This window comes from Pinus tabuliformis, chromosome 8, assembly GCF_031772625.1.
Source record: "Pinus tabuliformis cultivar Carrire ecotype Pingquan chromosome 8, CPIR1, whole genome shotgun sequence".
Taxonomy (NCBI): domain Eukaryota; kingdom Viridiplantae; phylum Streptophyta; class Pinopsida; order Pinales; family Pinaceae; genus Pinus; species Pinus tabuliformis.
In genome coordinates this window covers 708016221-708041898 of record NC_142294.1, presented here as the reverse complement: position 1 = coordinate 708041898, position 25678 = coordinate 708016221, and the positions used below count along the sequence as shown (strand labels likewise).

The 25678-nt window shown below is 40.5% G+C and overlaps 1 protein-coding gene across 2 annotated transcripts in view; it reads left to right on the top strand.

The window, feature by feature from the left end:
* Positions 1-25678, top strand: part of LOC149237573 (mediator of RNA polymerase II transcription subunit 25-like) — a 387887-nt gene that overhangs the window by 119292 nt on the left and 242917 nt on the right. For both annotated transcript variants that reach the window (XR_016246301.1, XM_089372701.1), the window contains exon 7: positions 2482-2716. Coding sequence is in view for 1 of the 2 variants with exons in the window: in XM_089372701.1 (XP_089228827.1) it covers positions 2482-2716 (235 nt within the window). In the remaining variant the exon portion in view is untranslated. The remainder of the gene's footprint in view (positions 1-2481; positions 2717-25678) is intronic.

The following is a 25678-nucleotide window of genomic DNA, read 5'->3' as shown; positions in this document are numbered from 1 at the left end:
ATAGACTAAGTTACTGAACATGTCAAAACCCACATGTCACATATTTTACATGCCGGACATGACACAATGAGGACACATGTCTGACCACTTGTTTGGCATGTGTCCTGTATTTTACATGTCGGACATGACACGAGGGCCAAACACGTGCCCTTATCATGTCATGGAAATCAGATACGTCCTGCAGAAAGTGGCCTGCGTCCCATAAAAATGGTTTTTTCACCTCATTCAAGGTCATTTCACTCACAGGTTTGAGGTTTAAGAGCTTTTGGAGTGCAGATAAGGGCTATTAAGCAGTGTTAGAAGGGATTCCAAGTGCTGGATAAGTGGATTTTCCCACCAGTCTTCATGAATTTTCCTACAGCAGTCTATTTTCTTCTTCATTTCACAAAAATCATTGATCAATCATGAAAGGCAGTTGGAAAAGGGAAACAGAAAGTGGGGAATGCTCCCATTGATGTTGTTCCCCCTCCATTTTCATCAAGATCTGGCAGTGGAGCTGCAGCAGCAGCTGCAAATGCTGAACAAAACATTGTTTTAGCTTGACAGCAGGCTCAAGAAAAATGTATCTAGTATCTACCTTGATTTGTACTTGCCATTGGCATTCCCACCTATAATAGAAGTGACTCAGTGAGTTAGTATCTGTGTAATACATTTTGATTTTGATTACTCAACGAGAAAACTGCAGTTTACAGTATTAATTTCATGTGTGTTGTCATTTTATAGTAGTATGATTGAATTTGTATCATCATCATGTAAATGTTCTCTTTTGAAAATTCTAAAAAAAAAGAATCTTTGTCTATATTTCATCTTTGTATCTATAATTTACTAATTTGTTCTCTCTCTCTCTCTCTCTCTCTATATATATATATATAAAACGTGTCCTCTGTGTTCTATTTCCGGGGTCCTCATGTCTCATGTCTGACATGCAGGGTTCCAGATTATTTAATCAGATAAAGAATGTAGGATTCCAAATTATATAATCAGATATCTATACTAAGAAAATATGAAAGCTGCTTTAAGGTTTAACCAGGATTCATAACATCAGAATTCCTTAATTTACTATTGAGTACCTACCTGGTTTGCTGTAGTTGAAGATACTTCAGAATTTGCTCCCGCTCTCTCTCTCGCTACCAAAAGACCAAAACCTCCCAACCAAACTGGGTACAACCTAGGTACTTAGTCCAGAATGCTTCTCAATTGATGCAATCTGTTCCCCCGTGCCCAAAACTTCAAGAACAAACAAGGCTCAGTCCTTACTGTCTGTAATCTCCTGTTACAAATTTTCCTCCTCTCAACACTGTGCTTTCCCAACACTGTGCCCCCTGTCTAATACGTGGCTCCTCATAGTGAATTAAAGAGGTAGTCATGCTTTATATTGACACTCATCACTTTATAAGGTTTTAGGTGATACCAAACTATATTACGTAGTCCTTTTGTTAATAAGCTTTATTTAATATTTTATTATATTATACCTCTTTTAATGTTTAACCTTTAGTTAAGAGTTACTTCTTTTATAATAATATAACTCCCTTTTAAACTTTAATAATTTAATTTAGAACTTTTGGATAATGTTCTATGGTTACCTATTATGATGACGACACATACTAAAATACATATTCCAATATATTTTTGCAAGTTAGATATTTATTTAATATCTTCAACAATTACGTCTTTTATCCTATGCTTGGAATTTCTTCATAATTTAATACGACTACTAGCGCAGTGTAGGCGACACATGCATATGTAGCTATCATATGCATGCATCGTATGCATGCTAATAATTCACATTTCGTTTGTACTGGAAGATGGATCATTACATGACGCTTGTATTTCCGGGTCCTCTGTACCGTGTCAACGTGTCAGGTGACATAGGAAACATAATATATATGTGAAGCTTGCAGAATTTGGAATTAACAGTCAACATGCCAGCCAATGCAAGATCCTTCAACTGCCAGTTGTGGAGTTTAGTCTGCAACTTCTGAAGATGCCAATCCCAGATGTCCCCTCGAGAATGACATGAACAAAAAGGGATTCCTAGATATAGAAAAATCACCCTAGGTCAGATGAAATTTCAGGCATTTGGAATCCATCCCGTGGAGTTATCTAATTCAGTGAGCCAAAAATCTGTTTTACGATCACTCACTGCCACAGTTAGAAGCCACTCAAAGCACCTCTAAGCAATCCTCCACCAGATTGATCGAGTCTCTTCAACATGCATGGAAATGGTTTCCTTTTAATTATTTTAATTATGTGGTTAATAGGCATCTACTGTTTGCATATTGAATTTCAGGCCTTTGCCACTTTGTGACAGTATTTGTATATGCTTATGAACTGTACTTATTTATGAATTTGTAATGGAGATATTGATGAACTCTGTTTATAATAAGTAAAATTCTCATAATTTACCCACTTTCATTGATCATCTGTGGAGATAATATAATTTTTTTTTCGAAGTAATTATATTCTTGCTTCTTGTGTTAGGGTAAACGCAATCCTTCAGCAACAGATGCAGTGATGGATAATGTGAAACATTCACATCACTTAGTTCTCCTTTCAGACAGTTTTGTGGATGCACGATCTGCTCTAAGTTGCTCTGGAACAACATCCTTGACCCCAAATCCAAACATGGTAAAATCTGAATTAGCATCTGCAGCTACACATTCAGTTTCTGCTCAAACACCGACTGCTAGTGTGAAATCCTCATCAGGCCAAACAGGTTTGATTATCTTATATATTTGTACCTTTAAAGACTTGACATTTTGGTTGTCAGTATTATAGTATATAGTGAATTTCATCCATATGCCTTTTGTCTGAAAACATAGTACCATTTTTATTGGAATTTTATAGTTGTATAGCATGCTTTTTAAATTTTTTTTGCTGAGTTGGATATTAAAGCCCATGCTTTGAACAATTGAACTTGAAATTTGTTCATAAGAGGTGTGTTGGAATGATTACTTTTAGTGTAATCTGTACATATGGCCATGGCTCATGTATCGTTACTACTTAAATTATGTTTAAGGCCATATTTTTTATTCTTTTATTTTATTACTAGGTATGGTTAAGGCTGACCTAGTCAATTGATTTGTAGGTTCATAACCCTCTAGGGGTGTGTCCTTGTTTTGTCGGTCCGTATCTACCCCTTGAAGGGATGCCTCCCCCTCTCAAACGAGCTCTTTACTTTAGTTGTGTATTTATACACAACTCAAGCTCTCAATTGTATGATCACATTTTGTGATATTCTTGATTTGAAATACAAAGTGTTATAAACCCAGTGGCATTTAATTTTGGCATCGTCTCTCGTGATTGGCATGTTTTTCTTAGGCACAACTGTCTATTTCTGGTTTTCAATGCTTATGCTTGGTACTTGCACTTTCTCTCTAGTGCACTAGGCCTATCTCTCTTGAGCGCACTTGTGAGGAGGCTAATTGCAGAATTTGGGTGAGATTTGGTACCATTGATTCTTCTGTTGATCGGAGGCTAATTGCAGAATTTGGGTGAGATTTGGTACCATTGATTCTTTTGTTGATCCTTATAGATCTCAACATGGTATTAGTGCAGGTGTGAACCTTACCTTATCAATTCTCTTGGCTGATCCAAGAACTATTGACTAGTGGCATCATATCTTACGGCACGGAACTAGGATTTTCCAAGTTCTTTGATAATCATTTTTGTTATGAATATAATTATATATAAAATAACATAAATAGTAATTAACGAAGTATAATTAGTTATAAAAGGGCATGTCCCAAAAAACATGACTCCTTATGAATGGGCATTTGCTTAGGTATATAAACATGGCCCTCATTTGTAACCACAATATATCATATCTCTTATATATTCAAACATTCTTATATAACTATGTTACTTGTTCTATAATGGATATTTACATATTCTATATATTCTGAATATTTTTCTAAGTAAGAACTCTGTTCATTACATTGGTATTAGAGCCTCGTTTTCCTATCCCGATATTTGGCCATCAATTCTTTGTCAAGTTCATTGTTGTTGCGATCAAGGCTGTTAGCCACAAAAAGTTTTTTTTTTGTTTTGTTTTGTTTTGGAGGTTTTTCATTTTGCTATTTAGCTTTTGGCCATTAATAATAAAAAGAAAAAAGGGAAAAAAAAATCAAATTTTATTATTAAAAAGAAATAGCATATATATAAATTAAAATTAAAAATAATATATATTTATATATCTATATATATGTTGAATGGTGTTATGATTGATACCAACATTGATCTTGAACACTCTTAAAATACGTCATGAATTACATCAGTTGGAAGCTCCAAATAACATGAAGCCCTAGAAGTGTCGCACTTATTGAAGGTTTTGTGGATGAGCGTTAGTATATTTGGGCTCAAGAGTCAAGACCATCATTGGTTGATGCTCCTCGTCATGCCTATTCAAATGGTATGTGGCATGTCACGTGGCTCCCCACGGTTTAGGAGATATGGCTTCGTAAAGTCAAAGCCTCTTCTTGTGGTCGAAATCCCCAAAAGGAGATAATATTGCAACTTATCATTGACTAGAAAATTTCTTCAAATCACAATGTCCAAGAGGGATTTTAAATAAGAAAATTAAATCAAATACCTTGTGGCTAAAGTGTTCTTATTGAGGGATTATTCACCTTTAAGGGTTTTGTCACATTTTATTTTTGGTACCAGAATTTTGGCTCCAAAATAAATTTTAAAATTCAAATTTTAAAATCAAATTTCCCTCCTAAAAGGCAAATCGGCCTCTCCTAAAACATCTCCACAAATGTGTATAAATACAAAGTTCTTTAGTCCTCCAAGAGTATCTTATGCGTTGATATCTTTCTAAGCATCTGCGACCTTGGAGTAGTCCTGTACGTCTTGTGAAGGAGGTTGAATTTCTTGTGAAGTTTCTGGCTTATGGTTACATCTTTTGTTATGGATTTGGTGAGGGTTTCATTCTAGGCATTTTTTTTTATGTTTGATCTAGCACTAGTTACACACTAATCCCTGAAGCTCACTCTTTTTTCCAGAACATGTATCTTAGACATTGATCCCTTTTAGCACATCGACGTGAGCTGAAACATCTGGTGCGAATTTGTTGACAGAGTTAAGGTTTTTATTTGTGGGTATATTCGACTTGTAGCAGACAATAATGTCTGCGGCCAGTATAGCTTTGCGATGAAACCTTGAAGATTTTTTTTGAGGCTTTGCACTGGTTTCTAAGGCAAATTGAGAAACACCAAGACCCGTTGGACTGTTTAACTCAGACCTGTGACTTGGGCAAGTATTCACACTAAACTGAGGTATAAATCAATCCAAAGGTTGTGAAAATTCCACCTGTTTCGTCCCTACTCAGAATCGCTGAAGATCACTGGCATTTTGGAGCAAGTGAAGATCATACAAGCCTATTAAAAGCAAGTTACCCTAGCATATGCTCATAGGCTTTGAAGCCTACCTTCGGGGTTCAACAAAAGCAGATCTTCTGTGGCATCACTATAACTCAACACTTGTGATTTTCGTGTAACAATTTATTTCAAATTTGAGAAACGATGCTGCCTGTGAGTTGTGACAAATAGCCATACATTCCAGGCCTGTTCTAAAGTCCTTTTTGTGGCATCGTTTGAAGCTAAGATCACTAGCACATCAATCCTTTTGGCAACAATTCTAATGCCTATCTAAATCCAAGGCTTCCTAGCATTTCAAAGATCAGGCACTAAGACACATTGGATTTGATTCTATTTAAAATGAAATGCATTTTGGGCGCAAATGTTTGAGACACAATGTGAGTCACCTGAGGAACGAGGTGCTTTGTAGCTGTGCGTAAAGTAATGAAAACATTTATTTGTTTAAGAGTAAAGAAATGATATGCATGTGACAGTATGTTTGAAGTCCAAATATAACGCACCAGTACATTGAATAAACCGTCAATGATCAAATTTGAAGCATTGGTTTGAGGCTTGTTGAAAAGTATTATGGTTTGATGCTGGTACATGCAAATCTAAATGAGTAGTTGCGTTGGATCAAAGGTTCTGAACATACACACACACACACATATATGTTGGAAATTGTAACTATGTTTGGTCTTCATAATGACATTTTGTAAACACGACTTTGTATATTTTGTATAAAGAAAGAAAAAGAAAGAAAATAAATTTTATTTTATTCAAAGCATGGGTTTCATGCTCAAGTCCAGGTCAAAAGCATGTTCTTCTTGTTTCTAGGTCTCTCTAGGACAAAGAAGAATTTGTGTCATGTATTATAGTCCCATTTGGACTCTTTGTAATAAAGAAAAAAATTTATTTTGAGTCAAGAAAAGCCATTTATTCCGCCAAGACCAATTCGCCCTAGGAAAGATGAAGTCGGCCTAAAGGAGGGCTATTCGACCCCGCAAGAAGGCTATAAATAGGAGCTTGACTCATTTGAGACACACATCCATCACAAGTTTGATCTGCAATAGCGAAGGAGGAGAAAGAGCTGGAAGGACGAAGAAAAGAAGTCGAAGTCTCTTGGGTTTATCTCTTTCTATCCACATGTGTGAAGATGTAGGGTTTTCTGTGTAGCTGCCAATTGCAGGAGGCTGAAATTGCAGGGCCAAAATTCTGAAGTGAAGCTACAAGGCCGAAATTCTAGAGTGACGCTGTGAAGGTCAACGTTTTGAAGCTGCCTTGAAGAGATCTTGCTGTGGGGCTGACTTGGTGCTTGTGAGGATTTTGGTCTTTGGTGTTTGGGCCTCGAAAGTTTCATTGTAAGAAGATTCTATAAGAAGAGAAGCTTTCTTTCTGGGTTTTCCCCTTGGAGGGGTTTTGCCCTAGCTTGGAGTCTATATCTTGTGTACATTGTCTCTTTTTGATCTTCATTGTTGTTGGAAAATGTAACAATGTTTGGTCTTCATTAATGTACTTGAGTCATCATGTAATGTACTTGTCAAAAGAATAAAGAAAATAATTTTTATTATTATTATTGTGACTTATTAAAGCATGGGTTTCATGCTTGCGTCACCTTGTTTTAGGTCAAAGTCCCCATTGAGGACTTTTAGGATTTATTCTGAGTTAATAGAGTCATTGTACTTTTAAATAGACCCTTCTTGGGCTTTTGAATCATGTAAAAAGTTTAAGTATTGAGTCAAATACTTAGGCACCCAATACTTAACCTAGGGGTTACCCACTTTTGGTGGATAACAACTGGCTCCAACTGTGATATGAGCTCGCCATAAAGCGCGTGATCCATGTACTTGAACGAGGAGTTCAGGAGAGCTCCAACAATCTCCTGGGACCGTATACCTGTAACTTGCACATTACAATACAATTGTTTGGGAGCGTGTGCACTAGGCATAGGGTATCGCCCATGTACAGTAAAGTAAATATAGACTAAATGCAAATCTTGTCTACATGCAATCTATCCTAGCATTAGAACATGAGATGATGATATTAGCCATGCAAAAGGAATATGTGATGCACCTACACTATCATGCATGCTAGCATACTATGCATGAGCAAATTATAGTCATACAACCAATGCAACCAACAAATCATTAAATCAATATACCAACACATGCCCTCATATGTTATTTTGAGTTAGGGCAACCAATTATTATTAACTCCTTATCAATATTGGCATGATAAATCACAACTGTGATGGGAAAATAAGAGGACGATGCATCATGGATTTTGGATGAGGACGGAAAGGAGAAATTAAATTTGTGCTGTTGGATCCTTTTGTGCTACAAAAGAATGGAGAATTCAACAATCAAGCTCATAAACTTTCAATGAAGCGCAACCTTGAGCCTATCATCCGTATGGCATGAGGAGAGAGATGGCTTGGACATATGCATCCCCCCCCCCGGATCTAACCCCCGAAACGCGGTCCGTACGGATGCGTGGGGGAAGCGCCTCTCGAAACGCGTTTCGCACTGATAAAGGCGCTTCCTGGAAATTTCTAAAGCATCCTTCCGAAGCGTGTTTTGGTTTTTTCGAAGCGCGTTTCGTATGACGCTTCGGCTGTACGAAGTGCGGTGCTTCAGACGCTGAATCGTACGGATCACTTACGATTCCATACGCGCTTCCAAAAAGGGCGCCACATGGCCTAAAAAAATCAGATTTTTTTTAATTTTTTTGTGAGTTTGCTTGTTGGGGGTGGGTCCACCTTGGGTTAGGGTGAGGAATGAAGGGAATAAAGCCCCCATTCATCCCTCATTTACTCACTTTGAGTTTATGAGAGTTGGAGAAGAGAAGAGAGGAGAGGAGAAGAGAGGAGAAGAGAGGAGAGCTTGGAGGAGTGAAGGAGGAGGAGCTAGAGAAGGAGGAGGAGCTTGGAGGACTTCATCTACAAGAGCTAAAGAGGTAAGTGTAAACCAATGTTTTACAACTCCGACTCCGACTCCGACTCCGACTCGGTAATGACTCGGCCGGCTCGATTTCAATGACTCGATCGTTGTAAAAAATACATTAAATATTTTTTTTTTTATAAAAAAACATAATTTTAAATATTTTAAACATAATTTTAAAGATTTTCATTCATGTTTCCAAACACACAGCATTATAATATAGATGGAAGACAACATATGATAAAAGTAGGCTCATGAACCAATCCATTATATCAAAATGGTACCCAATGGCAATACATAGTCAACTGTCATACATGATCAAAGACTCAAAACAAAATACAAATAACCAAGGAGGCTAGAAATGGCCTCTACGACAAAAGTAAACTGTGATGGTGACTAGACTCCAATACTAGTACTACTGGCTAGTAGCTACTGCCAGAGGAGCCAAGATCATCTCGACCAATCTCTGGATCATCATCATCAGAGTCAGACAAGGGGCCCCATGCCTCCTCCTCATCATCATCGTCTCCAACTGCAACTGTAGAAGTGGTGCCAGTACCACTAGCAGGCTGTGCAACAGATGCAAGATGAGATAGAGTAGATATGCGGCTGCGCTTCTGTCGTGGCTGAGCAGAGGAAGCACCTACAACTGGAGTCCTACTCCTTGCTGGCTGTGAGACTGAGGCTGGTGGATCGGGATCTGCATTCAACTGAACAGGCTGAAGTTGATGTTGCAGTTCAAGTTCATCAAGATCCTCATCAGGATCAAACTCTGGTGCACGACTCTCCACTACCCAATCTGATGTTGGATCAATGTCTTCCAACACAATGGGATCTGAATCAGGTCTTTTGTTCAGCAATTGGTTCCGTCTGAGCCGAAGGTTGTATTGGACAAAAACTAGATCATTCAACCGTTTTTGCTCCAAACGGTTTCTCTTCTTTGTGTGAATCCTCTCAAAGACAGACCAATTGCGCTCACACCCAGATGCACTGCAAGTTTGACTCAAAATACGAATTGCAAACTTTTGCAATTGAGGGCACTGGCCACCAAAGGCCTCCCACCATTGTGCTGCAAAAAACATAGGAGTGTAATGAATTATGAGTTAGATGAAGGCTGAAGCTCAACAAAATTACAAATTATATCTAACTTTCAAATTATAAATGATTTAACAAACTTTAGTCTTTAATAAAAAAAGTAAAACTGTAAAACCATTAAGAAATTGAAAATTGAAATTTTTGTTTACTTGGCTCATTTGCTTCTCTTGCAATCTTTGCTAGGTTCTTCCCAAAGGTACCTGTTGCATTGCTGAAGGATGTGACCTGTTGATGTATCTGCAGCTGATCAGACTCCGATGGGATCATGCATTCAATGCAATCAACCAGTCCATCTCTGACCTCCCCCCTCAAAGCTCTTGACTCCTTAGGTTTATAATGATACCGTGGGTTCAAAAAATACCCAGCTGCATGTATAGGGCGATGGAGTTGATTGTTCCATCTTTCATCAATGATTGGCCAAATGGGCCCATACTTTGCCACTCTATCCTTGTATGCTATCTTTATTTGCTTTTTTGCTTGATCCATAGCCTCATAAATGAAGCCCATAGCCAACCTTTCCCCATCCACCAACCGCAACACCTTAACTAGTGGCTCAGCAAGCTTCACAATCTCTGCTGCCTTTCTCCAAAAAGTTTCATCATGGACTTTCCTTTTCAATTCTCTGCCTTCTGGTTTGTTAGACCAATTGGTTTGATTCCATTCATCTCTGGAAAACATCTTTTGCAAGTTTCTATGTTGGGAAAGCATAGATTGCAATGTCAAAAAATGTGTAGCAAATCTAGTGATGGCAGGCCTAATAATATCCTTGCCTCCAGTGTGTTTGCTCATGAGACTCAAAACCAGTGTATGATTGTAGATAAATTTTGTTATGCTTTTGGCATTATCTACAGTGTTTCTGACCCAATCTAATTTTCCAATATCCTCAAGCATGAGGTCTATGCAATGTGCAACGCATGGGGTCCAAAAGATGGTCTTGTGTTTTTCCTCTAACAGTTTACCAGCAAGAACATAGTTAGAGGCATTGTCTGTGATGATTTGAACAACATTAGCCACCCCCACCTCCTCAATAACCTCATCCAATAGCTGAAACAACAAGTGGCCATCTTTTACCTTATCAGATGCATCAACTGATTTTAAAAACATGGTTCCCTGTGGGCAGAAGACAAGAAAGTTTATGATGGTACGGTTTCTTTGATCAGTCCATCCATCTGACATGATGGTACACCCTGTTCTTGCCCATGAGTCCCTGAACTCTTGCAAATACTCATTAATGGATTGAATTTCTTTTTGCAAACGAAACCCCCTTAGCTCTTGCATAGTAGGGCCTTTGAAGCCTTTTCCAGCAGCATGTATGGCATCAAACATAGGCTCATAATATGGTGAACGAGCAGCATTAAAGGGGATATCAGCATCATACCACCATCTAGCTATGTAGTCACAAGCAGTCTCCCTCAATTCTTTCTTCCAATGGTCATCTAAAGTGGGCTGAATTTGACCTTTACTAAATTCAGGACCATGTGCATCTGATGGAGAAGAGGGAGTGAAATAACTTTTGATAGTCACATCACCCTTCATTCTACCCTTTCCCTTATCTTGAACAGAACCAAAAGAGGGAGGAACATAACAGAAAGGGTTGGATGCCTCAGTTTGAGGGATAGAGGAAGAACCCTCAAAATCATAGTGGGGGTTGGTAGCCATCATTCTTTGTATCTCCCTCTTCCTCCCAATTTCAGCCTGTATCTCTTGTTGCCTAGCCTTATCTTCTTTAAATTTTTCAAAGCTGGGCAACAAATTCTTTCTAATCTCCTCAATTTCATCAGAGGGACATGCGGTAATTTGGCCTTTAATCCCTGCCAAGTGTTGTTTCAGCCTATGAATCCCCCCAGGACCTTCCTTAATTTTCCTATGGCAAAACTTGCAATGCATCTGACTATCAACCATTTCAACATATGCCCAAGCAGGATCTTTTGCTCTAGGTGCCATTTTTTGACTAGGAAAACAATCTGAAAATGAAAAAAAAAAAAAAAAAAATGATTCAATGTTCATTTATTTGACAAAAAACACTCTCTAAGCTTTCTTGATATGCACCTAAAATTTACTAAGCAAAAACAGATTTATAGAGGTGGAAAAAAATACCTCCAGGCACAAACTGCCTCCTCAAGCTTGCTCCAAGAATCAGCTCCTCAATGCTGCTCCAAATGGCTGCCCAAGAAGCTCCTCACTCCAGCTACAATGCTCCTCCAAGACTCCTCACTGCTGCTCCAAAACAAGCTCAAGAACTGCTCACTAATTCTCAAAGAAGACTCTCACTCAAATGCATAAGACTGCTGTGAGTGAATGAGAGCATTTGGCTGTCTTAAATAGGGTTTGGGAGGGGGAAATGGACCCCAAAAGCATTTAACAATTTACCATTACCCTTTGGAATCCATAAACTGAATTGCACTTTACCAAAAATCACAAAAAAAGTTATTTTTTTTCATCTTTAACGCCGCCCAGCCGTCGGTTCTTTGACTCGGCCGAGTCAATACGGACCCGGCCGAGTTGACCGAGTCAAATGACTCGGCCGAGTCATAGTTGACTCGGTCAACCGAGTCGGGTTGCTGGCCGGGTCATAAAAATTGGTGCTGGCTCGGTTCCAAACGGCCGTTTCCGAGTTGACTCGGCTGGGTTGTAAAACAATGGTGTAAACCCCAAACTCCCTTATTTTTTTGACATTTTTTTTGTATTTTTCTCCTCCCTCTCCTACTCTTTCCCATTGTTTCTACTTGTTCCTTTACTTGCAGGTTGTCCACCACCTATATCCATATTCCAAGATGGTGTTCTTTTGGCTTCTATGTATCATATTCATTCCACTTTTGGTTTTAATGATGGCAAGGGGGAGTAGGAATAGAAGGGAAGAAGCACAAGAGGACAGTGGTCCCAATATGAGTGACCCAATGTATGATGAGGAGGAAGGGTTTGAAGAGGAAGGGGATGAAGTTGAACCTGAAGGGGAAACTGAAACACTAGAGGGGAAAGCTGCATTAACACCCTTGTGGAACTATGTGACCAAACTTGAAGGGGGAAAGGGTGGTGGAAGCTACAAATTTTTGTGCCCTCATGGTTGTCATGGAAGAAAACCATTTAGTGGTTCATATACCCGTGTGAGGAGGCATCTTTGTGGGGTGATGGACAGTGATGATAAAAAGGGTCCTGTGGGGATACAAATTTGCCCAAACATTTCATCTGAACAAAGAAGAAAATACATCCAAATAGAGGAGGCTACACAACAAAAAAGCAAGAAACAAAAAACTCATTCTGAATCAAGTGCAACCTCTAGATTTGGTAGCTCATCTCCTCATGGTACTTCTGGAAGCTCTGGAGGTAAAAGAACAATAGGGGATTTCCTTAATGTTGCTGGGAGGGATGATGTGGATGGAAAGATAGTCCGATTTCTTTGTGCTTGCGGTGTACCATTCAATGTGGTTCGCTCTCCCTATTGGCATGAAATGGTAAAGGCCATCAATGAAGCCCCAAAAGGATACAAGGCCCCCAACTATGAGAAAGCTAGAACAGTGTTATTAGAAAGAGAAAAAGCTAAGGTTCAAAGAGCTTTGACACGTTTTACAAATGAGTGGGTAGATTCTCGGGTATCCATTGTATTAGGTGGGTGGAAAAATATTAGAAACGAACATTTGATAAATGTTCTTGGTGTTTCTACTAGTGGTGCAGTATTTATTACATGTCATGACTCCTCCTCCATCAGTGCATCTGCACAAAACATTGAAGATCTCCTATTGCAATCAATCAAAGATGTTGGTCCGAATAATGTGGTTCAAGTGATCACAAATAATGCAGCAAATTGTAAGGCAGCAGGAAAAATTATTGAGCGTACTCATCCACACATCTTTTGGTCTGGGTGCCTGTTGCACACATTGAACTTTTTGATGCATGATATTATGAAGCATAAAGAATGTGGGTGGATTACTGAGCTTTACAGGAGAGGGAAGCAACTCATTAAATTCATCATAGGGCATACAAGGGTAAACTACTTCTATGGCACTTACTCCAAGTTGCAGTGGCTTAAACTTGCAAAGACAAGATTTGCCAGTTATTACCTCACCTTTAGGTAGTTATTGAAGGTGAGACAAGCTTTAACTAATTTGGTGTGTGCTGAAACATGGGATGAAATTAACACTGATATAGATGGTGCTAATGCAGCCAAGGACACTATTCTTGACATGTACTTTTGGTCACAGGTTAAATATGTTTTGCAATTCACCAAACCAATTTATTACATGATCAAGTTTGGAGATTTAGATCGACCAATAATTGGGGAGGTGTATGAGCAAATGGATAGCATGTTGGGGCAGATTAAAGACATTGTTGAGCCTAGAGATATCACCTTGTACAATTATATTCGTGCAGAGGTGGAAAACCGATGGGAAATGCTAAATGTTCCATTGCATGCATTAGCATATGTTTTGACACCTAAATACTATCATCCATCATGGCTTTCAACACCAGCACCTGGGGGGGGGGAAGCAGGAGAAAACCACACCAAGATCAAGAGGTTCACAAAAAATATATGATTGCATTGAGTAAATTAATCCCTGATGAGGAGGAGGCTGCCATGGTACGGAGATAGTTGAGCAACTATACGCTTAACACTGGTCCATTTGGGAGCATGCATGCAATTAGAGATCGAGAGACTTTTTCTTCTCGAGTGGTGGAACATGCATGGAGGGGCTACTCCACTTCTACAGGCTTTGGCATTGCGGGTGCTATCACAGGTGGTAAACACTTCTTCTGCAGAGAGGTGTTGGAGCTCTTATTCTTTCATCCACAGTGTTAAAAGGAACAGGTTGAGTTTAGACGGGCAGAGAGCTTGGTTTATGTTCATTACAACTTGCGATTGTTGTCCCATCACTGTGATGATGCAAAGACTAATAAAGACTTGTTGATTTGGGACAAGAATCCAGAGGAGCCCAATTTGGAGGATGGAGTGTTGCGATTAGAGCAATTAGAGGATGCTCTTATCCAGGTATGTCCATTGTGTATGAATTTTCCTTATAAAGCATTTCTCTAATTCATGTTTTAATTTTTTTGTTAACTAGTGTTTTTTTTATGCATGATTTTTTTGAGCGATTCCAGGATGATGATGATTGTGTTGAGATGCCACCCCCATCTGGTCCCTTGGTTCCTAGGTTCCATGGTTCAACACCAATAGCAGGGGGTTCGTCTTCATCAGTTTTAGTGCCACTGCCACAACTTCCATAGGCAACATCTTCTTCATTGCCACCACATGGAGGCCCGCTGCCACGTTCTCTTCGTGGTGGAAGGAGGAGAGATTAGTAGATATATTCACAATTTACTACTTTTGTCATAAATTAATCATTAGACTTGTAGGCTTGTGAATTTGAATCTTTTTTGTCTTGGCAGTGACCAAGTGATATATTTTGTAAACATTATTATTTGAATTTTGGACATGACAAATGTTGACAGTTGCTCACTTGCTAGATAAATCATAATATGCTCTATGTTTTATGTTTTATAGTATGCTTAAATGTTTTATGTTTTATAATATGCTTAAAACTTTGATGTATGTTTGTAATTGCTAGAATATAGATGGTTGATGTACATACTAGTAACTACAATGGAATAATGGATGCCATATCTATCTTGATTTATGCAAAAATATGCATGTTTTCATGTCTTCTACAACTAATTTGGTATTTGGGATGTTTGTTTTGAGTATAAATGCAAATATATATATATATATATATATATATAGCAGATGCTTCTGCAGACACTTTGCTTCCTAGATTTTTGGAAAATGATGCTTCCGTGTCCTCGCTTCCAAAAAACGTCCCCGTTTCGTCCCTGCTTCTTGCAACATTGATCCGCAAATCAAGACCAAAAGAAAAGGTTTCCAATTATGTAAATCAACAGGACCAATGCTCATGAAACCTTAAAGGAAACCCCCAAGGTGAAGGAAGACAAAACTAGGTTTTCCCTCTTGGGGTAAACAACTAGGGCAAGAAAGTTTATGGACAAGATTGAAGTGGATGCCCACCAAAAAGATGTTTAGGCTCTCCAATCCCCAAAAAAACATCTCTTGCCTAGGGATGCGCACCAAGCCCTAGTTTTTCAACCTTAGCCTTAAAGGGGCCGAATTAGTGCAAAAAGAAAAGAGAAAATTTATGGATAAAAGTTAAAGTGATCATCAACAAAGGAGGGTCAGTGCCTTATTCTTAGGTGGGTTTAGTCTATAATGTGATAGTTTAGCCAATAAGTTTCCAAGGAAGCCGAGATTTTTGATGTCATAGCAGCCAAAATTTAAAAAATTACCTATGCAATGGATAATGGTTTTCTCATGGAAGAGGTACCAAGAGTTCACCAATAGGACAATTCATTCACATGTTTTATGAGTAATGCATGCAATAGATCATCTAGATAGCATTAAATATAACTTCAACAAATTAGGGCACAATTTTGAATTAACATAACCCAAAATCAACATTATTCCATGCATCATACATGAAGAAAATAGGGATTCAACAATTAGGTACACTTACAAGATAACATGCAAAGATTCCATCCATTTGTCCAAAGAATAGCTCCAAATATGAAAGTGCATTTATAGATCCATCCTGTACCACAAGAAAAGAGAGCTTAAATTTCTTGAGAGACAAAGAGGCCGAAATCTCCAAGTTTGATGATGAGAAACAAATGAAAGGCCTTCTCTATTTATATGAAACCAAATTGCTATTTAGTCCACTAGCCCCTCTAAATCATAAATAATGTGCAAGAAGCACCCTAGGTCATAAACTGACCTAGAAGCCTTTGACAAAATATTGGATCTCCACATGTGTAGGCCGAAATACTGACATCATGCTAATGAATGCCCTTCAAGCACTGACATGGAGGGAAAATGATGCCAAAACAAGTGTATAAGCCCTCTCAAATCATGATCTAAGGGCTGGCCCATAGATCTTTGTCATAATCATCCTGTTGACCCCAATTTTGGTTTTGGGGCACAAAAATGGGTCATGGTGGTGTGAATGCCTAAATCTGCTCCAACGTTGAGGGCACTAAAGATGGTGCTAGCCCTCCCATGTCTTAGGGTATGAAATAAACCTCATCTAGGCCTTGGATCAACTACTTGACCCTAAAGTACTGCTAAGCATTGCTGGTCTAGGTGCATCGTCCCATAAATGATATAGGGCAAAGTGCAGGGACTCTGTGGGTGCTGATGGTGCTCATGGATACAAATGATGCTCTACAATTGTCCGGAGTCCCATGACTCTCAATGCATCACCTGTGGGTGTCAATATGCGCCTATGGTGGATTTGGGCCCTAGTTAAGTTGTCTAGCCCATTATGAAATCACTTGTCAATCACACATAATATCCAGAGCTGCAACTTCAACCATTAGGTAAATCTAATCATTTTTGCATCTAAGTGGACCAAGCTTGAAAGTATTGGGCAAATCAACATTTCTTGTAAGGCTTCCCTTCGAAATTTGGGGCTTTAATCTCGTAATGGTGTTACCTTCCTAGGTGGGAGTGGCTATTAGACAACCTTATTAGGTGTTTCTAGGCCCTAAGGGGAAAGACATGCCCTTGGCCCATTGTTAATTTTCCATGAAACTTTGCGGCTACTTAGATGAATCATTGAATCAAGGCAAAAAAATACTGAAACCAAATTTGCTTTCACCAAGATACATAGTTTCTTACATCTTATAAGCAGCGGAATAAACACCAAAGATAAAAGCACAATCACATAAATTGACACGATTATTTACCTAGGAAACCCAAAAGGAAAAATCTGCTATCTTTGTTGTGGTATTTTATTGATTGTTCTTGAGCATTGAGATCTATTACAAAGCAATCTGTCTCTGAGAAAGCGTTCTGCTTCTTCTCACTAATCTCAGTTGATACAATTGATCTTAGATTGCCTTGATCATTGCTTGATCTCGACCCTCTAGCACACAATTGTTCCTCTGCTGCCTCCTTGGCTTGCCATGCTTCTTGCTTGATCTTGCCCTTCCTTCCTTGTGTATTGGAGCCCCTATTTCCTTGCGCACTTCTCCTATTTCCTTGTGCACAACGAACTCCTATTTCCTAGTGCATAAGTCCCTATTTCATAGCGCACTTGTGGATCCTCTTCTCTTGCGCAAATCTCCACAAGTCTCCTATTTCTTAGTGCACTTGTGGCTCCTATTTCTTAGGATGCAAGCTTCCTCAAGTTTGCGCATAATCAATCTCCTAAATCCTTGCGCACTTGTGATCTCCTATTTCTTAGGACACAAGCTCTCTGTGCTCTCCACAATCAAGGACGATTTCACAAACTCGTGAATTGTCTTGTCTCACAAACCTTGTACAAAACTTGTGATTTCCTGTGCCTTTGTCGTCATCCTTATATAGCCAAATAGCATGCAAGGGGCCTAGCTCAATTTAGAAACTTGAGTTCTGATTGACGAGTTAACTGAGAGTCCAATTGAAGCTCCAACTCTACGCATGCCATCTTGATGATTATTCTACTAAACTGGAATTAAACTCATCCAAATTGAAGTCCAGCTCATGAGCTCACACTCATACTAAGAGAAAGGCAAATTGAGGTCTTCACTGGCTAAGGCATAAGCCAGAGGACCTTTACTCGGTACATTTTCAACAATTTGTCTTATCAAGGAAGGTACTTCTAGAAGAACATCTTCCACTTGGATCTATCTCGAACACCACCACATTATCCGCTGTTGTAGCTGCTTCCTCTGAACTAGAAGACTTCCTTGCTTCCTGCTGGAGAATTTGGTTTGAACACCTATTCCTTCCAACCATGCTCCTATCATCCCCTTATACACCCCTTTTGAGCCTAGCACTGATTTTCCCTCTGGGTCTGAGCCTATCAACTCATTCATTAGTGCCATATACTCGGTCTACCTTTGTGGATGCTTACTCTGCCTGAACATAGAGCTAGGAGTCTCAACTCGCTCTTGGACCTCTTGATCGGTCCACTTGGTTCTCCACTATGTATCGGGAGATGCTGATTAAGTGGCTACCTCCACTCATTCTTGTCGCTTCTCCTCATCATCTTGTTGGTTGTCCCACTTGCCATCTAGTCGAGACTCGAACTGTGAAACTGGATGATGGCTTTCCACATCTCATATGCTGTCTTCTTCCCATGGAGATGAGGCATAATATGATCTCTGACCCCCTCAAGAATGATTCTCATTGCCTTAGTGTCATTCTTGTTATGTTGGATCAACTGTTAGGCATCTTGAGGTCGATTTATTTGATTTGCCACAAATTGTAGCACCCCATTATCTTCCAACACCACTAAGATCTGCTCCTTCCATGATCAGATGTTTGAGGCTCCCTCTAAATTGTGTTATGCCCTTAGTCCTAAGAACACCATCCTGTTATCTAAAGGACTACTCTAAAAACTCTAGCACAAGCCTCCTGCTTGATCTACGCTCTTCACTAACTGGTCAATTTGGTGTTTGTCTTTATGATGATCTCTGCTCTGATACCATGCTAATTTTCCATGAAACTCTACAACTACTTAGATGAATAATTGAAAACAATGCAACTAAATATTGAAACCAAATTTACTTTCACCAAGATACACAGTTTCTTAACAACTTATAAGCAATGAAATAAACACTAGAGATAAAAACACAATCCCACAAATTGACACGCTTGTCTACCCAGGAAACCCAAAAGGGAAAACCTACTATCTTTGTTGTGGTATTTTATTGATTATTCTTGAGAATTTAGATTTATTACAAAGAAATCTGTCTCTGAGAAAGCGTTATGCTTCTTCTCACTAATATCAGCTGATACAATTGATCTTGGCTTACCTTGATCATTGCTTAGTCTCAGTCTTCTAGCATGCAACTATTCCTCTGCAGTGTCCTTGACTTGCCTTGCCTCTTGCTTGATCTTGCTCCTCCTTTCTTGCACACTGGAGCCCCTATTTCCTTGCGCACTTCTCCTATTTCCTCGCACATATGGAGCTCCTATTTACTAGCGCACAAGTCCCTATTTCCTAGTGCACTTGTGGCTCCTATTCTGTTGTGCAAATCTCCACAAGTCTCCCATTTCTTAGTGCACTTGTGGCTCCTATTTCTTAGGACGCAAGCTTCCTCAAGTCCACGCACAATGAATCTCCTAAATCCTTGCGCACTTGTGAACTCCTATTTCTTAAGACACAAGCTCCTCGCGCTCTCCATAATCAAGGATGATCTCATACACTCGTGAACTGTCTTGTCTCACAAATCTTGTGTGCAAAACTTGTGATTTTTTGTGCCTTCGTCCTCCTCTATATAGACCTAATTCAAGCATGCAAGGGGCCTAACTCAATTTAGAAACTCGAGTTCTAAGTGATGAGTTAATTGAGAGTCCAACTGATTCTCTCTCCAATAAACACTTGGAGTATTAACTTGTTCTCCCTTCAATCAAGGCTGAACACTAACTTGCTCTAACTGAACTTGTAACTGCCACCTCGTTCTATAGTCAAACTAATGAATACTCCACTTAAATGAAGCTCCAACTCTACGCATGCCATCTTGATGGTTATTCCAGTAAACTGGAAATAAACTCATCCTAACTAAAGTCTAATGCATGAGCACACACTCATACTAAGGGAAAGACAAATCGAGGTCTTCACTGGCTAAAGCACAAGCCAAAAGGCCTTTACTCACTACATTTTCAATATCCACCCCTCAATCAATAGGTGCCATATGAATAATGATGGAATGAAGGGGAGATGAGTTCATGCCCAAGTGTCGTGGTCAAAGGGACCGACATGAAGGAAGCTCCACATTCTGGGAATATATAAGTAAGGAGGGAGCAATCGTGGATGCACGAGTTACCTCGGCCTTTGTTTTTCCACCCCTTTCATTGCCTTTTACTTTTTCTTGATTTTTTTTTGTATTATTGCTCAAAGCTCCAAGGAATGAGAGCATGCTTTGTATGATGTATAACAATTATTATGCCCTTAGTGGTGGGGCAGTTGTAACGACCAAAAGTCGTATACGTAGCGGAAATATTTAAAATACTTCGTAGACAAAGACATCCATCGTAGGATATGTTGATTTTGGGTAGCATCGGATGTGATCTAACTGCGAAATTTTGTGGAAGGGCTAACATTCATGAGATCTCCAAGACCCAAAAATCGTTTGGAGAAATTCCACCCGGATGATGAGTTATTAAAATAATTAATATTTTTAATGGGTTCCTAAGTCTAAACTTAGGAAAATAAAAATATTAATGGGTTTTAATAAAGATATGGGTGAGAAGCTTCTAAAAGACGAGGATCAAGTCTGTTTTAATCTTAGCCGTTGATTAGGGACTTAATTTCTGTTGTTGATTCATCAACATAAAAAATATAAGACAAGACTTGAGAGTCATGTGGAGACACACTGGGCAAATACTTAGTAACCCAAGGGAAATCAATTCTCAAGGAGAAAGATTTCGGTTTCAGAGGGAGAGTTGTAGGGTGAAGGAAGAGGAGGGTTTCAGCATCAGTCAAAGACTGAGGGGGAGGTGATGCAGTGCCTCAGAGAGATAGCGCAGAGGGAGAGCTCTGAGAGGCAACGTAGGAAGGGATGAGTTCTCACGCAAATGACGTTGTTGATTTGGGGTAGCATCGGATGTCCTCTAGCCATGAAAATTGGTGGAGAGGATAAAGCACATGAGATCTCCAAGACCCAGAAATGGTTTGGACAGATTGTACCCAGTTTGGGAGATATTAAAATAATTAATTTTTTAATGGAGTTCCTAAGTCTAAACTTAGGAAAAATAAAATATTAATGGGTATGAATATAAAACTGGGTTAGAAGGTTCCAAAAGTCATGGATCAAGCCAAATCTAATCTTAGCTGTTGATTAGAGATTTAATCTCGGCCGTTGAAGGACCAACGAGCTTGAGGGTCAGTTGGGGAATACACCAGAGTGATCAATCATTCATTTTGCTAGAGCGGGGTTGCTAAGCAAAGTTGAATCAGTGATTAGCAACGAGGGGAAGTGAGTACGAGGTAGAGAGGCAGGGACAATACTGGGAGACTAGCACAGAAGCAGAGAGAGCGAGAGCAGCAGTCAGTCCAGGCTACACAGAGCTCAGCAGAGGCAACGCAGAACCCAGAGAGACTGCGCCATCCATGCAAAGGGCAGAGGGAGTGACGTAGAGGCTCCCAGAGGCTGCGTAGTGCCTCAAAGGGCTGACGCAGAGGGTCCTGGGGTTGACGCAGGTCAGCAGGAGACTGACGTAGAGGCCAGAAGGGCCAACGCTTAGCTTCAGTTGTGCCGGAGAGGGTTTTGTGGGACATGTTTTCTGAATACCTGTTTTCGAATATAGAGGTATTGCTGCCATGTATTTTTCTCTGTCGGGTGAGCCGGTTAGGCACCCAGTTGTACTCAGATAGACTGCATAATAATATAACCCTCTAAATAGCTGCACCGATTTTCCTGCATTGGGTTTTTCTGGGGACATTTGTCCAAAAATAATGGTGTCACTTGTGTGCTTGTTTTCTTTCAGTTGATGATCTGTAGATGTTGTGACTGTATTGTGTTTATTTCGATATTTAAATGTATTAAATAACTTGTTTGAATTTAAACAAGTAGAAGAAATAAACCAACAGAATACAGATTAATTTTCTAACGGATAGACTTAGAAAATTCAACATGGTATCAGAGCGTGGTTGCAAATCACAGGAAAATTGAAGGCATCAGCTTAGTAGAGCACTTGCAGCAGATTCAACTGTCTTGAGTGACAAAGTTGATCTTTGCAGAAAGCGATAGAGGGAGTGATGCAGAGGGACTGCGTCAGTAGTCTGGGCTAGAGAGAGGCAACACAGAGGCTGAGGAAGGCAGAAACAGGTTCATAGAGAGGCTAGGAGGGCTGACGCAGTTGGCTGAGGGAGTTGTTTTGCCGGTGCCGGGATTGCGCAGAGCCAAGAGGCTCAATCCTTCAGTTGCTGGGGCATAGGAGGCTGTGGGTAGTTTGTGGAGTGAAGCTGGTGGGGTACTGTGGTCAGAACAATACCTAATAGGGCAAGACCAAGGTGGAGGGAGTTGCTGCCGAGGCAGATTTCTAGCCAAGGAATCCGGATCAGTGTTGCAGTTGCACAGACGATTGGAGTGGGGCAACTTGACGTTGGCAGAAGGATTTCTAGGAGGGAAATCGAGACTCAGAGGGAGTCCAGAAGAGAACTTCCAGACAGGAAGTAGAGAGACTCAACAGGAGTCGAACAAAGGACTTCTAGGAGGGAAGTAGAGAGACTCGGAGGAGTCGTCAGAGAAGAGTAGCAAGATGGTCGTGAATGGGCTGAGAGATCAGGACAGGCTGGACAGAGCGTCCAACTTTGTGGTTTGGAAGGCCAGGATCTTGTCCATTCTAGACAGACATCGCATCAAGGGCTTCACCTTGAGAACGATGGCTATCCCAGTTGACCCGGTAGCAAATGATAGGTACGAGGAGGCAATGGCTAAGGCAAAGTGCATCATCCTTGATGGGGTCAAGGATCATGTGGTACCACATATTGCCGAGAAGGAAACAACAAAGGAGATGTGGGACGCTTTGAAGACATTGTACCAGCATACTTCCGTGTAGAGGAAGATGCTCCTAGAGAATCAGCTAAGGGCATACCAGATGCAGAAGGGAGAGCATATAGATGTCTTCCTCGGTCGGTTGAAGGAGATCCGTGACCAGCTAACTTCCATAGGGGCCACGCCAGATGAGGAATTAATGGTGAGGACCGCACTTAACGCAGTCTCCGAGGATTGGGAGGTATTTGTCCAGAGCATACTGGGCAGGACGAGTCTTCCAGATTGGGAAGAACTGTGGGCGACTCTTCGTCAAGAAGAGATCAGACAGCTGACCAAGGCGTGGAGTAGCGGCAAAGGGGTCAAGATCAAGAAGGAGGAAGAAGAGGATGCGGCTCTAGTATATGTGAGAAAGCAGGAGAAGAGGAAGAAGAAGGACCTCTCTAAGGTCAAGTGCTTCCATTGTAGGGAACTAGGTCATTTTGCGAACTAGTGTCTGAGGAAGAAGAATAAGGGAGAGGCTTCTGACTCGAAGGCAGCGCCAACGAAGGCAGAGAAAGAAGCCGAGGAGGATGACGATTGTGCCATGAGTGCTCATGTGCCGCTTGAGAAGAAGTGGGGAGACATCGAGGTGTAGGCAGGAGGATTACAGGCGATGAGGGGTAGGATCCTTGAGGTACCCATTCTCTTGAATTATACCTTGCTACGGGAGCCCCGAAGAGGATTAGCAGGACTGGAGGATGTCAGTAGAGATGGATGTGGATGAAGCGACAGAGAGTGCTATAGTGCAGGAGTCCCCGGGCAGCGCGAGGCTAGTAGGCTGCAATAGTGCGAGAGGCACGGGAGTGTTGCACCAGTGCAGGATGACACAGAGGTGCGCAACAATGCGAGATGCAGGGAGTTGTTGTAGCGGCGCAGAGGTCAGTAGAGGGAGCACTTGTTAGCGACAGAGGGAGCTTCAGCATTGGGAGTGTTTCTAGCCTGACAGGGATGTCAGAAGTTGGGTGGATCAGTTACTTACTTCTCAGTAACTGAGTTGCAGTGCAGTGGTAGTTTGCAGTAGCATGATGCAACATGATGAGAGGGGATGCAGTGCAGATGCAGTGTTGGGAGGATGGACCAGCAGCAACACGGATGCAGAGGGAGCTGCCGTACAGATGCAGTAGTGGCAGTGGCAGGGCCATGGGCAGCAGTACAAGATGCAACAGTGCAAAGGATGTTGGGCGGGGAGGCCTAGCATCAGCACAGGGACCGATGCTGGATAATCAGGGTGATGCTCAGTGAGGAGTATTATTAGAGCACAAACCTCGCTAAGAGGGAGTGTTGATTTGGGGTAGGATCGGATGTGATTTAGCCATGAAAATTGGTGGAGAGGCTAAAGCACATGAGGTCTCCAAGACCCAGAAATGGTTTGGACAAATTGTACCTGGTTTGGGAGATATTAAAATAATTAATATTTTTAATAGAGTTCCTAAGTCTAAACTTAGGAAAAATAAAATATTAATGGATATTAATATAAAACTGGGTTAGAAGGTTCCAAAAGTCATGGATCAAGCCAAATCTAATCTTAGCCATTGATTAGAAATTTAATCTCGGCCGTTGAAGGACCAACGAGAAAAGTATAAGAAGAGGCTTGAGGGTCAGTTGGAGAATACACCAGAGTGATCAGTCATTCATTTTGCTAGAGCGGGGTTGCTAAGCAAAGTTGAATCAGTGATCAGCAGCGAGGGGCAGTGAGTACGGGGTAGAGAGGTAGGGACAATACTGGGAGACCAGCACAGAAGCAAAGAGAGCAAAAGCAGCAGCTAGTGCAGGCTGCACAGAGCCCAACAAATGCAGCTTAGAGCCTAGAGAGACTGCGTCATCCACGCAGAGGGCAGAGGGAGTGACGCAGAGGCTCCCAAAGGCTGCGTAGTACCTCAGAGGGCTGACGTAGAGGCGAGAAGGGTTAGCGTTTAACTTCAGTTGTGCCAGAGAGGGTTTCGTGGGACATGTTTTCTGAGTACCTGTTTCCGAATATAGAGGTATTGTTGTTGTGTATTTTTCTCTGTCGGGTGAGCCGATTAGGCAGCCAGTTGTATTCAGATAGACTGCATAATAATATAACCCTCTGACTCGCTGCGCCGGTTTTCTCGCATTGGGTTTTTCTGGGGACATTTGTCCAAAAATAATGGTGTCACTTGTGTGCTTGTTTTCTTTCAGTTGATGATCTATAGATGTGACTGTATTGTGTTTATTTCGATATTTAAATGTATTAAATAACTTGTTCGAATTTAAACAAGTAGAAGAAATAAACTAGCAGAATACACATTAATTTTCAATCGGATAGACTTAGAAAATTCAACAGACGCAGTCCTCATGTAGATGATGCTTGGGTGACGTAGTGAAGGCTAAAGGGTCTCTGAGGTGTTAGAATTTCTCCTAGCTGAGGAGGAAAATTATCTCAGGTGTTTTCTTGAAGATTTCTGTGTGTACTGCAAAATCATTCCTTGTAAAGAGATTGTTGCTGAAGAATAATAAATAAACCCTCATCTGCTACACCGGTTTTCTCGCATTGGGGTTTTTCCGAGGACAATTGTCCAAAAATAATTATGTTGATGTGATTGATTCTTGTGCTTGTATATCACTGTTATTTTTCTCTATGCTATTATGTGATAACTGCAGTAGAATTTATTTTAATGTTTACTAAAGGGTTTTGTAAACAACTTATTGTGAGAAATAAGTAGGATAAATAAATCAGTTACTGCAGTAGAATTTCGTGTTAGAAATTTTCACATGGTATCAGAGCAGAGATCGGGC